This window comes from Lissotriton vulgaris, chromosome 6 (genome assembly GCF_964263255.1).
Source record: "Lissotriton vulgaris chromosome 6, aLisVul1.2, whole genome shotgun sequence".
Taxonomy (NCBI): Eukaryota; Metazoa; Chordata; class Amphibia; order Caudata; family Salamandridae; genus Lissotriton; species Lissotriton vulgaris.
In genome coordinates this window covers 1910892809-1910907321 of record NC_141694.1, presented here as the reverse complement: position 1 = coordinate 1910907321, position 14513 = coordinate 1910892809, and the positions used below count along the sequence as shown (strand labels likewise).

At 46.0% G+C, this 14513-nt stretch overlaps 2 protein-coding genes across 4 annotated transcripts in view; both read right to left on the bottom strand.

Annotated features, from left to right (window-relative positions):
* LOC147709890 (uncharacterized) overlaps window positions 1-14513 on the bottom strand; it is a 259661-nt gene that overhangs the window by 55631 nt on the left and 189517 nt on the right. Inside the window, exon 3 of the mRNA XM_086928330.1 lies at window positions 197-266. Coding sequence (XP_086784456.1) covers window positions 197-266 — 70 coding nt within the window. The remainder of the gene's footprint in view (window positions 1-196; window positions 267-14513) is intronic.
* The window catches only part of LOC147709891 (uncharacterized), a 493797-nt gene that overhangs the window by 318076 nt on the left and 161208 nt on the right, over window positions 1-14513 (bottom strand). For 2 of the 3 annotated variants that reach the window (XM_086928333.1, XM_086928331.1), the window contains exon 1: window positions 197-268. The exons of the other annotated variant lie outside the window; for it this stretch is intronic. The gene's annotated coding sequence lies outside the window, so the exon portion shown is untranslated. Of the gene's footprint in view, window positions 1-196; window positions 269-14513 lie in introns of those variants that run through there. 3 annotated transcript variants of the gene reach the window in all.

Here is a 14513-nt window from a genome sequence, read left to right as displayed (position 1 = left end):
TCTAAAGTACTATGTGACCTTGCCTAATTCATACATTTATTCATTCAGTTTCAAAGTGGATGGCATTTGCGGCCATGTCTTGAATGGACATAACCTCTTCGAAGAACATTGATGTAGCTGACAAGCATATGAGATCCCAGACAGAGTGGAGACATAGCTGTGGCACTCAGGATAGAGTAGATAGTCCATCACTCACCTGCAGCCTGTTTCCCACATCAAGATTGGATTCGGCTTCTTTCCATTGTCTTAGCTGTTCTGCCCCAGATCTATAACAGAAATCAGAAGTATTATCACCCCATTTAGTAAGACTCCTTGTGTGTTTTATATAATATCATGAAACCGCATGGAAGGGGGGCCTGACTAGATGCTCAGGCAGCGTACTTCTCTTGACACACGTGTGACTACAGAGAATGCCTTCCCCCACACTGAACCATGAAGCATGTAGATTAGTATGACTCGAGTGACATCCAATCAGACCGTTTACTGATAGGAAAAATTCTCCTTTCTCATGTGGTATGAATGCATAGCATAGCTACGGAGTCAGAATACCCTGATGAAGACCCTCGACGATTCTGGCATACCTAAGCTCGAAACATGTTGCTAATCAAAGGATTCTATATGGTCAGGGGAATCCTTGCATCTCATTCATAGACCATTCTGTTTGTTTTTAATCAATACCAAGGGTACTTAATAATAAAGGAAATTCCTTGGGTATACCCCTAGGTATTTTTATAAATCTTATGACATAACCTGTACCTTAATATTTGTCCTGTAAAAAGATTTATAAGAACTCCCGGGTCCACGGACGTCGATCGAGTCAACAGAATATGGTCCAAATGGTGGGATATATATGACAAAAGGCCTGATGGGCAAACATTAACAATACCGTTTTCCTAATTTCTAGTCTCTCTGAATCACAATTAGGAAATCTGTTTTTCTAATGTATGAAATTATTTTGAGCTTCATTAGCGATTACTGGTGGGTTGCAAATAGACCTACCTCATGCATATTAATGAGGTAGATTGCATGTTGTCGTGGTCTCTCACTCTCCTCGATCCCAACTCCACAGACCTTTTTCATTTGCCTCAGGGCTTCAGGAAGCCTCATGGGGAAGCACCTACGATGAGGCAGCACTCAGTGTCATAGTGCTTTTTTTAGGTCGAGCTGGAGATGCATCCGAAGGATGCATGTCCATGCTCGATACCTATTGTCAGCCATCAATTGGGAATGGGGGACAGGAGGGTGGCACGAGCTTCTCCGAGCTTCTCTGAGGGATTTGGCTGTGTGCACGCGCTTTTGTTGCAAGCTTTGTAGAGCTGTTGTGTGGATGTTCTTTCAGTTTCATTTTTTTTTCTTTTCAGAGCGCGTGGAGTGCTGTCCGCTGTTGTTCTGTCACATGCAGTATCTTCAGCATATTTAATTTGCATCGCAAACAAAACAGCTTGCAGCCGGCCGCTTTCAAGCCTCTAACATTTCAGCACATTTGTACGTGCTGCTTTTCTCAATTAAATGTTTACGCATTACATGTCACATGCAGTATCTTCTGTATATTTAATTTGCATCGTACAAGGGCACACATTCATTTTGTGACGCACGGGGAGATTAATTGATTTGCCCAGAATCACAGAAGTCTTTTTGTTAGCATTACTGAGACTCGAACTGATTTTTTCAGGCATGAAGTCGGGCGCTTTCAAGCCTCCAACAATTCAGCACATTTGTACGTGTTTCCTATCTTATTTCACCTTTGTATTTAGAACTTTCAGCCATTGCATTTTCCTCTATCACACCTCTAACAATTCAGCAGATTTGTACGTATTCCCTATCCCATTTCGCCTTTGTATTTGTTCGCTTTGCTTACACCTACGCAGTTTAGTCCTGCACACCCTTCCACCAGCCTGGAGCCATTTGCTTGCATTTAGGCACTTCAAGACATCCTTTCCCGCACCCTACAGCCCTTAACAAGGTTTCGTCTTTCATTAGATAAAAACTGTTACAAATCACAGGGACACTTTACAAGATGCTTAGCAGGCACCACCATGTCTGCTTTCAGTTTAGGAACAGTTAGCAAATGTTCAGCTTATTCGCCTTAAGCAAATAAAGTGTCACGATTTAATCAAAATGTAAAAAGAGAACTTAAAGATGCTTCATGTGAAGTCTTTATAAAAGTGTGCCGTTGGCGCGAGAACTAAAGTTTAAAACTGCTCCATGTGAAAGTTTTTATAAAAGCTTGCTGTTTGAAAGTACGATAGCCAATGCTTTCACATAATGTATTTTTCTATACTGGGAAGGTGCTGTTAACTACACATTCATTTTGTTAGGCACGAAGAGATTAAGTAACTTGCCCAGAATCACAAGAGGCTTTTTGGCGACATTACTTAGACTGAAACTGGCTTTTCAAGGCTGCAGTTGAGCGCTTTTTACGCATTACATGTCACATGCAGTATCTTCAGCATATTTATTTTGCAAATTTTAGCGCAGCATATGTAATTTGCATCGCACAAGGGCACACATTCATTTTGTTAGGCACGGAGAGATTTAAGTGATTCGCCCAGAATCACAGTTCATATAGCGCAAAATAGACCTGCACTCAACGTGGTATCACAGTGCTTTACATAGCACCAGTTACGTTATACAAGGGCAGACATTCATTTTGTTAGGCACAGAGGCTTTTTGGCGACATTACTGAGACTCGAACTGTGTTCCCTAAGCTTAAAGTAAAGCGCTTTAGTCTATGATGAAAGCTTACTACGTAAAAGTGCGATAGCCAATGCTAATAAATAATGTATTTTCTTGCATATGGTAAAAGAACTTTCTAAAAGATTCATGTTAAGTCCTAATTAAAGCTTGCGGTTAAGGCGAGAAACAACGTTTATTTTGCAGAGTTTTATATTGCGCGAACGAGACTCGAACTGTACTGGGTTTCAGAGCGCTTTACATAGCACTACTTACGTTACACAAAGACACACATTGATTTTGTTAAGCGCAAGAAAATGAAGAAATTTGCCCAGAATTACAAGAGACTTTTTTAGCAACATTCTTCAGACTCGAACTGGGTTTTCCGAGCTTAAAGTTGAGCGCTGTTGTCTATGATGAAAGTTTGCCACCTCAAAGTGCGATAGCAAATGCTAATAAATAACGTATTTTCTTGCAGTAGAAAGTTGGTCGGTAATTATAATACATTAGCGTTCAAATAGCCTTTGTCAATATTTACTTAGTGCCGCACAAATGCGCCATGACTACAAACGCAGCCGTACTGCAAAACAAGTCTTATATACTTTAATCTGCCTCAGAACAAAAAACGCAGCTATGATACTTTCTTAGACACAGGCTAGCAGCGTAGCTGGTGCTTCATAATATTAATTAATACCACTCAGATACTAATCTTGCATACAACTAAAATTTGTTCAATGAGTTACATTACATAAAGGCACACATTTATTTTGTTAGACACAGGTAGAATAAGCGAATTGGCCAGAATCACATGAGGCTTTTTGGCGACATTACTGAGACTTGAACTGTGTTCCCTAAGCTTAAAGTAAAGCGCTTTAGTCTATGATGAAAGCTTACTACGTAAAAGTGCGATAGCCAATGCTAATAAATAACGTATTTTCTTGCATATGGTAAAAGAACTTTCCAAAAACTTCATGTTAAGTCCTAATTAAAGCTTGCAGTTAACGCAAGAAACGACGTTTATTTTGCAGAGTTTTATATTGCGCGAACGAGAATCAAACTGAACTGGGTTTCAGAGCGCTTTACATAGCACTACTTACGTTACACAAAGACACACATTGATTTTGTTAAGCGCAAGAAAATGAAGAAATTTGCCCAAAATTACAAAAGACTTTTTTAGCAACATTCTTCAGACTCGAACTGGGTTTTCCGAGCTTAAAGTTGAGCGCTGTTGTCTATGATGAAAGTTTGCCACCTCAAAGTGCGATAGCAAATACTAATAAATAACGTATTTTCTTGCAGTAATAAGCTGTTCGGTAATTATAATACATTAGCGTTCAAATAGCCTTTGTCAATATTTACTTAGTGCTGTACAAATGCGCCATGACTACAAACGCAGCCGTACTGTAAAACAAGTCTTATATACCATAATCTGCCTCAGAACAAAAAACGCAGCCATGATACTTTCTTAGACACAGGCTAGCAGCGTAGCTGGTGCTTTATAATATTAATTACTACCACTCAGATACTAGTCTTGCATACAACTAAAATCTGGTCAATGATGTGCTGATCAATGCCGACCTCAACGCCACGCTGAGTCGTCGTCAAGTCGAGTCAAGTCAAGTAAGCACGCAGATTTCATGCGATGCTACTCTCGTGGTGAGCTGCCTGCTGTAGCGGTTTTGCTACGGCGTGGTATCAATGCAAAAAAATAAATAAATGCGCACATTGTCGCACAACCCGCCTGCAACCTACCAAAAAACAGCCCAAACTAGTGTTTTCTAGTATGCTCATTACAAGCAACTGCCTTAACACTGCTGCGGCCTACAGTGCAGTACCGCTATTAACAATTAACAGAATAATTCTGATTGTGTGAATTTCCTTAATCTGGGGGCGAGGTTCATTGCACGTTAAGTGCAGGGCAGCTCGTAACTTCTAAAAGTAATAGAACTTAATTGTGCAAACTACAGAGTGAAGTGCTCTGCAGCCGGCAAGCACAGAATGAGAGTTAAGGAGTCACTCTCACTGCAAAATAGAGAAAAAAAGAAGTAACATTACAATTCACATTACCCCGTGCCTTTTGCACTTTCAAGTTAGACATGAAATGGCATAATCAAGATGCTAAAAACTGTGAAGTTTATTTTGCAGAGTTTCATATAGCGCGAAATAGACCTCTTATAACAGAAATGCAACACATATTGCATTACAAAAGCTATAAATGTCACATTTGCAAAAGTTACAACTATTAACATTGTAAATGCCAAAGCTATTAATTTATCTACGTAAAAAACAAAAAAAAACATTGCTATTTACAATACTAATGGCTCAAACTTTTCTACTGCGAGACCTATTGCATTGTAAATACTTGTTTTACCGTTCAGCCAGGTTGCAGAGCAGCTACGCTGCAGTACAACATGGTTAAACGCTTTGACAAAGCCATTAGCTTTTCTAGGCAAGATCGATTGGTTTTGTGTATGCTTGTTATTACAGCACCAACACCTAAAAGAATCAGAAAATTACCACAACAACATTTTGTTTGTCATAAGAAAAAAAAGTGTCCCTTAAATTCCCCAGTCATCACACAGGCATCACGTTTACCCTAAACATCAGTGACATGAAATAACCGTTAAATTTGTGTTCCTGAATATTGAATGTGAATTAGGTTCCCGACAACATGTTTGAAGTAGAAACTCAAATGTGACATGACAATAGGAGTTGCGTAGTCTGCCTTCCATGACCAAATAGCAAGCGATTGCTTTATATATGGAATGCCTTTGACGCTGCGTGTATGTGAGCAAGGGCAGGATTGGCCAAAACGCGTAATGGCAGATTTACTACAATAAAAAGGCTAAGAAATATAGGTGACTCTGTGCCCTGCCCAGTTCTTTGGGAGATTCGAGTAATTGGTTCTCACACACATATATCTACATCTAATCTATCTCTCTATCTCTCTCTCTCTCTATATATATATATATATATATATATATATATGTATATATATATATATATATATATGTCTATCAAAGGTTATAGTAACCTTATAGTTATGCAGACAAAAAAGAGGGTCCAGCACCAGACCCTTGTTGAGTGTGACAGCCTCTTAAACCTTTCAATCACCTTGCTGCATTGGTCTGGGGTGTGACCCACATGCACCCCAATTTATGCGGTTCAAGAACCTCCACTAAAAAAAGCACAAAGTTGACCCAGCACCTTAGAAACACAAATAATATATTATGTGACTGCAATGTAACATAATTGTTGGACCTGGCCCTCTCGGCAGGGTCACCCCTGAACTTTTTGCCTTCCTCCATTATTCACTCTGACCTGTTATTGTTGGTTTAATGACTCTGGGCACTTTACCACTGCTGACCAGTGCTAAAGTGCATATGCTCTCCCTACTGACAACTGAAAAGTGTATATGTAATTGACCTCCATGATTGACTTATTTGGTTTACTGTCAGTCCCCAGTAATGTGCACCAGGAGTGCCAGGGCTTGAAAATACAAATGTTGCTGGTGGGCCTGCAGCGCTGGTTGCGCCACTCACAGAAGCGGACTCGTAAGATGTGTCTTGGGTCTGCCATTGCAGAACCTGCATGCAGTCTGGTACTGTCATGCTGACTGCGCAAGTGCCCACACTTGCCAGTCCCTAAACCTTCCCTTAACTTCATATCAGTCACCCCTATGGTAGGCGACGGGCAGAGTGCATTGTGAGCATAAGGTAGGACAAGCCCTGAAGTGTGTGGCATGTCCTAATAGTGAATTACCGCCCTTTTCGTTCTTCACTATTGAAGGGCCGCCTGTTCTCATAGGCCAGAATGGGCTGCCGGAATTATTACACGCTATAATCCCGGCAGGCTCAGGGAACACGGTGGCACGTCAAGTTTAGTATGCCTGAACTCAGAATGATAAAATACTTCCTTTAGTAAGGTTTATTTTAATATCCTGTGATTGCAAATGCTACTTTTAGAAAGTTAGCATTTGCTCGCCTGACTATTTCAGCCCGCCTCTGCCAGGATGTGTATCTGCTGTCTGGGATGTGTGAGTGACACGGCTGGGGGAATTCCAGGGGACAGTCTGGGCTTCCAGGTGGTGAATAGAGTAGTTACACCAGGATGGGTGGGCGGAGTAGTCCTTGACTCTGAATAGTGTTGTGCTCCACCACCACAATGCTGGCTCCACCTTCTGCGGAGCGTCTGATGTCCCTGCCCTGCACCCTGAAAGAAGACGGCAACTTCCTGTAAACAGAGTGCTCCAAAATCGGGTTGAACCAGGCTCAGGCCCCATGGCCTGCAAAGTCAAAAGAAACTGAGTATAAATATAGGAGCCCTGCTCCTATCAGATCAGATCCTGTTTTGACCACGACAAACCTCTGCCTGACTAGAAGGACCAAGAGAAGCTGAAGGAAGAAAACCTATCCCAGACCTGAGGGACTGGCCTGCAGTGGAGCCTTGCTGAGAACGGAGAAGAAAAGACCAGAGAGGACTTTGAAGACTTGTGCCTGAAACGATCTCCAAGGGCTTGATCTCGAGCTTACCCCCTGAACTGAGCCCCAGGACCATTGGGTGCAATTCTGCCTGTGCCCGTCTGCTGCTGGGCCTTAAGTTCTTTTCCCTTGCCGGAGTTGTGACTTAGGTGCCTTCGCCCCTTCTAAGGTCGTGACAGCCCTGAGCCTTGTCGCCCCGCCGCCGAGAGCCCCGCTCAAGCTTGAGTCGCTCTCCACTTCCGTCCGCTCTCCTGTCACCTCGCCTGCTATGGAGCGCGTTGTGCGCCTCTCATCTTCTCCCGCCGGAATCTGCACGGAGCGCATCTGATAGCCTCGGACGGTCAGGACGTCGCTACGGACCCAACTGTCTTGCTTTGCCGTTCTGCATATCAAGACTCGTGCCGCACCTCAAGAAGGTCTTCCGTACGTTGGTACCAGAGGCCCGTAGCTGCACCTGTCTGCCCGAGAACGCCAAGCCCTCCACAGATCCACAGGTACGACCCTGCGTACTAAGAAGTAGTCCGCCCCGCAGGACTGAACGGCGCCTCACCCCGTGAGCTGCTCTAGACCCCGGATCGCCGCAACCCTCCACCGTTCCGCTCACCCGCCTCGCACCTCGAGGGGGCTTCGAGCCGGATAGACTCTTTGGAGAACCGTCGTCCCCGTCCCGGGTCCGCCCTCACCAGTGGCCGCGCCTGAAACGCCTCAGACACCCGCAACAATGTACACTTGAACTCGATCCCGAGTTCGCATCGGATCTAGGGTCCGCAACGTTTGTTATCCCTGTCGTCCGTCAATCTTCAACGGGTCACTTCTCCAGCGCGAAGCGCGCATCGACCCCCAGCGTACCTTGCTGACTAAGAACACTTAAGAACTTTTGCCTAGTTAAATCTGGTGGCCTCATTCGCTAAACGTTATATGGTCTTGTGATAATCCTGCAACTAAGTATTTTTATATAAAGTCTATGTATTTTTGATACAACCTTACGACTGGTGTCCATCTGTGGTGGGTCATTGGGTTTACTGTATGTGATCATAAATGCTTAACTAACTATTGCCCTGAGGATTAGCCTGGTCTGCTCGCGCCACGCACCTAGAGGGTGAGCAGGGTTTATTCTTATGGAGTAGTTCCCTTGCCCTGACTAGAGGAGAAGGTCCTTGCTTGTCACAAGTGCATACCTGTGCCAACCAGAGACCTCCGATTCTAACAATAATATTTCTAAAACCAAAGCAATATAGAACAGATAGCTTCCCAATGAAAAAAGCAAAAAGACAGTGTTTCTACAATCAAAACACCATTGTTTTGCCTTTTTCATTGGAAAGCTATCTGTTCTATCTTGCTTTGGTTTTAGAAATATTATGCTACATTGCAGTCACATAATATATTATTTGTGTTTCTCTGGTGCTTGGTCAATTTTGTGCTTTTGTAACCTTATAGTTAGGTTAAACCATCAGTGACACTGTAATGTTTTAAACAAAAAAAATGAAATGCACAAGTTACAGTTATTTCTAGTAACTATGACTTGAGCCCTAAAGTAACTATAGGTCATCGCAGATGTTACAGTTATGTTATCAATAACCTCATAGATCATGTCATGAGTGATGTAACATGTGGGGTAATTAGCAGTGGATGGTGAGGGTGTAGTTACTTTAGGGCACAAGTTAAAGTTACAAAAGACACCTACAACAAGTGAATTTCAGTGTTTTTTTATTTAATCAAATGCCACATTGTCACTGAACCTTTCACCTAACTATAACGTTACTGTAACCTTTGGTTTTTTCAGTGAATTTCGAATTTCTTTTTAACTTAACCTGAGATTTAATTACAATTCCTAACTATAACACCCCTTTAACCTTTGTTCAGTGAATTTCTATTTTTTTATGTAAAGTAATATTTTATTACTATATTTAAAGTAAACCTTATGACAAAGGTATGCATGGTGTGTGGTTGGCCTCAGGCCTCGCGTTTATCCAACCCCATGCCTCACACGTGTAATCCCCCACTTCTCGGGATCGAGGACTAACGGCAAAACAAACCACAGAAACAATTGTTTGTCTATGTTCTTGTTTAATAAGCAAGAGTACACATAGAAATAAGGAATACAAAATAATAGAAAGTGCAATTAAGTCTCGTAACACAAGGTCTCTCATACGTTACCCATCAGCCGTTGGCTTCTAATATAAGAGCCGAGATCCAACCGTCCTCTGCATGGACACCGGTCGCGGTGTCTGGTCAACAGAGGACACTGTGCAGAGAAACGGCCGAAAATGCAGTTCGAATACGACTGATGGGGGGAGCACGATGAGGTATCCTTCGTACACTTAGAGCCTCGGGAACACCTGTCCAGGTGCTCTACCGGGATGGTACAAGAAGCAACGAGTAAACCCAAAATAGAGACGCAGCAACCACCTCCTTTGGTGGGCGTCTCTATTCCTGTCCGTCTCAGGAGCGTAAAAACCAACGCTCGACCGAGACTCACTACTGCAAGGAACAACGAGCAGCCGCTCGTTTCTTGGAGACTATATCGGAGTTCCAAACTGCGATACCTACTCCAACGTCGATCTGGACACAGCTCCTTGTTCCCGTGAACACGGAACAAACGGGACACAACGGACAGCCGATCTGGAATCAAAATATTCGACAATGTCCCTACGACCCAAGCGCTTATATACTCATGTCCGGGTGTGACGCACCCGCTTGGCATGCCGGATCTTGTAGTTCCTGAGCTTCCCGGCTGTAATCCTTCTTCTGTACTGAGGTAGAGTTCAGCGCTCTCCCGCGCCACGTAGATCATGACAGTACATCCCCCTTATCCACCTCTCCGAACAGGCCCCGCGCTGTTCGGGTGTTTCTTGTGGAATGACGCGACCAGCCGTGGTGCGTTGATGCCAACCTCGGGTTCCCATGATTGTTCTTCTGGGCCGTATCCCTTCCAGGCCACCAGATACCACAGCTTGCCTCCCCGCCATTTGGAGTCCCGAATCCCTTCGACTTCATACTCCACATCGGCGTCAACTGACACAGGGGTCGAGGACATTCGATCGCCCTTCGCGGCCGGTTTCAGGAGGGATACGTGGAACACCGGATGGATCCTCAAGTGGCTAGGTAAACACAGGCGTACATTCACAGGGCTGAGGCACTTGGTAATGCGATACGGTCCGATGTATTTAGGGTGGAACATGCTTCGCTTCCTGAAATGTAGATTCCTAGTGGACACCCACACATAATCACCCACCGTATACAGAGGTCCCGGTCTCCGCTTCTTGTCCGCCGCAGCCTTGTATGACCTCTTAGCTGCCTCCAGACATGCACGAGATCGCAGAAGAGCATCCTTGATGCGTGCCACTCTCCTGGCAGCTTCTGGCACCTGTAGGTTTCTTGTCGGGTGAACAAAAGGCAGAAACCTGGGATGGTGACCATAGGTGGAGTAGAAAGGGGACGACTTGGTGGAGCTGTGGGTAGCGTTGTTGTAGGCGATTTCGGCCAGCCATAGGTGATCTACCCATTCCTCCTTTCCTTGATCCACAAAACAACGTAGATATTGTTTGAGGGTCTGGTTAAGGCCTTCCGTCTGGCCGTCCGTTTGCGGGTGGTAGCTGGTAGACAAAGCTGATTTGACGTGCAACGCCGAGCACCACTTCTTCCAGAATTGTGCCGTGAACTGCGAGCCTCTGTCTGATATGATAGTGGTGGGTAATCCATGTAGCCGTACTACATTCTTCAGGAGGAGCACTGCTAGTTGACCTGCCGAGGGTACTTGCTTGCAGGCAATGAAGTGCCCCATCTTAGTGAGGTAGTCCACTACCACCATCACCGCCGTACAGTCCTGATCCTTTGGCAACCCCACTATAAAATCCACTGAAATGCTTTTCCACAGTTTGTTGGGCGATGGAAGAGGCTGCAGCAGGCCATGTGGTTTGCGGTGGTCTTGTTTCGCTGTGGCACACACGGTGCACTCCATTACCCATCGACGAACATCTGACCGCATCGATGGCCACCAGAAGTGTCTATCCAGACTGGACACGGTTTTCTCGAACCCCAAATGGCCCGCGCATGGTGACGTGTGGCACCAAGCAAACGCCTGCTTTCTCAAACGGTGAGTGGGTATCAGTAACCGGTTGCCATGCATTGGCATGCCATCTACCATCTTCCATTCCTTGTGGCATGATAGCCATTGTTTCCATGCGAAGGTACAGATCCCTTTCTGGACCCCTTTAGGAACTGGTCTGGTTGTACCGCTCCAATCACAGCACCCGACGGGATGATAGAGTGCACCGGAGCAGGGGGTGCATCAATCGCAGCTGATTGACGTGACAAGGCGTCCGCTTTCCTGTTTTCCGAGCCTGGCCTGTAGGTGATGTGGAAACGAAATCCGGAAAAGAAAAGCATCCACCGCATTTGCCGCGGTGATTGGTGTTTTGCTGCCGTCATAAACTGTAGGTTGCGGTGGTCCGTGTACACCGTCACCTCATGTCTGGCCCCCATCAACCAGTGTCTCCACTCCGCAAAAGCGTCCCTTATGGCAAGGAGTTCCTTCTCTGCAATATGGTAATTTCTTTCCGCAGGGTTCAGCTTTCGGGACATAAACGCCACAGGGTGCAACACTCCAGAGTGTTGGTGTCTTTGAGACAATATGGCTCCTATGGCCACCTCGGAAGCGTCTGCTTCCACCACATACGGTAATTCAGGATTCGGATGAGCCAAGATAGGCGCAGAAATAAAGGCTTTCTTCAGTTTCTCAAAGGCATTCTGCGCTTCTGCGGTCCATATGAAGGGCTGCGCCTTCCGCAACAACTGTGTAATAGGGGCCACCAATCCTGAAAACCCATCGATGAAACGACGATAGAAATTGGCGAACCCAATGAAGCACTGTACGTCTTTCACCCCTTGTGGTGTTGGCCAATCTTCCACAGCCTTAACCTTACGTTCCGCCATTTCCTGTCCTGCTGGGCTTAGCATCACTCCCAAGAATTCCACAGATGTTACGTGGAAGTCGCATTTGCTTAGTTTGCAAAACAGCTGGTGTTCTCTGAGCCTCTGGAGTACGGTAGCCACGTGGTGTACATGGTCCTCCTCATTGTTGGAATAGATGAGGATATCATCAATGTACACCACTACGTACTCATCCATGATGTCTCTGAACACTTCATTTAAGAAGTACTGGAAGGCCGCAGGGGCGTTGCAAAGCCCGAACGGCATGACCAGATATTCGAAGAGACCAAAGCGGGTCTTAAACGCCATCTTCCATTCATCGCCATCGCGCATCCGCACCAGATGATATGCCCCTTTGAGATCCAGTTTCGTATACACTTGAGCCTGTTTCACCTGCTCAAGTAGGACATTTATAAGCGGCAGAGGATACCGATTCTTCACGGTGATAGCGTTCAGCTCCCGGAAGTCCACGCAGGCCCTTAACTCACCATTGGCCTTCGGGATGAAGAAAAGGGGTGAAGCGGCGGGAGACTTTGAGGGTCTGATGAACCCTAACCCCAGAAGTTTATCCAGGTATGAGCGCAAATGGAGATTCTCCGGTTCCGTCAGGGCGTACAATCTTCCGCTGGGGATGCTGGCACCGGGGACCAAATCAATCTGGCAATCGTAGACCCGGTGCGGGGGCAGCACTTCAGCCCTAGCCTCATCGAAGACGTCCTGAAAGGCATGGTAGACTTCGGGCAACACAACTGCTTTCTCGGCCGCTGTGGCCACCATGTATTCTCTTGTCGATCCTGATTTGGGCACCGTTTGCACTCCACAGTGTTGGCTGCAATACGGCGATGTCATCCTGATCTGGTGGGTTGCCCAATCAACTTTCGGGTTGTGTTTTACTAGCCAGGGAAGGCCCAAGATGATCCGATACTTTGGGGCTCGAATGACGCTAAAATCGATGCCCTCTTCATGCTCCTCTCCATACCTCAAAGGTACTACGCCGGTGTGATGCCCTATGGGGCCTGTGATAAGTCGTCTTCCATCCACCGCATACACCTTCTCAGGGCGCTCCTTGGGTACCAGGCTGATCCCCAGTCGCTCAGCCTCTTCTTGGTCCATAAAAACACCAGTGGCCCCGGAGTCCACCATGGCTTCTACCGCCTTCCACCTGGCGTCTACACGGATGTGGACTGTGATGTAGATGTGCTGTGGCAGGGATTCAGAAGAACTCGACAAAGAAGGGATGACAGTGCGACTCCGAGAGGTCCCTTCGTCTCTCAGGGAGTCAGGGAGTTTTCCGACGGTACATCGATAGCAGCGGTAACAGGCCGACCAGCCCTGTTGCGGTTAATCTTTGGTTTAGCCGGACATTCACGAACATAATGTCCCTTTTTGCCGCAATACAGGCATAGGCCCTGTTTACGTCGGCTTTCTTTTTCAGTGGCGGTGAGACTGGCCCGAACTGCCCCAATATCCATGGGCTCGGCCTTATTAGAGACACTGCTTTCTGAAGCCCCCGACGTCCCCGGAAAGGGCAAGGTTTTCACTCTCTTTTTGTGATCTCCTCTGCGTTCTCCTAACCGATGATCCAATCGTAGGACCAATGCTATTAGCCCTTCACAGGTCTTGGGCTGGGGGTCGATTTGTGCTACAACATCCTTGAGATCTTCACTCAGACCTTGGTGGAACACAGCTATTTGTTTAGACACAGGCCATTTCGTTTCCGCAACTAGCCGACGAAAGGCATTCAAATAATGTACTACGTCGTGGTTGCCCTGACGTAACTCGAGTAATTCACGATCAGCGGTGTAGGTATCCGCCCGTCTATCGAACACTTTCATGAATTCCTCACGAAACGCACCCCAATCACATAGGATGGGGTCATCCCTGCTCACCAGGGGTACTGCCCATTGAGCCGCGTTTCCAGCGAGGTACGAGATGAGAAAGGCCACTCTGGTCTGACTTGTGGGAAACACCTTGGGCTTGCAGGATAAATGTAAAGCCACCTGTGTCATGAACACTTGAACAGTTTCGGGGTCTCCGCTGTATCGTTCCGGATTGGCTAGAGGAACAGCCACAGGCATCTCCACTACCACAGCAGGGGCGGTAGTCCCAGTGGCGTTTCCTGCATCGAAAGGATTCCTCTGAGATGCGTCAAACCTGGCCTTTAAGTCCGCATTCTCTTGCCTGGACGCGGCAAGCTCTACTTGAACTGCTGCCAAGGCCGCCACCACATCATCCAGTGTGGCCATGTTCTGCCTGCCTCGATCGGGAGACGATTGAAAGGTAAGGTCGAATATTATGTAATCCCCCACTTCTCTGGATCGAGGACTAACGGCAAAACAAACCACGGAAACAATTGTTTGTCTATGTTCTTGTTTAATAAGCACAAGTACACATAGAAATAAGGAATACAAAATAATAGAAAGTGCA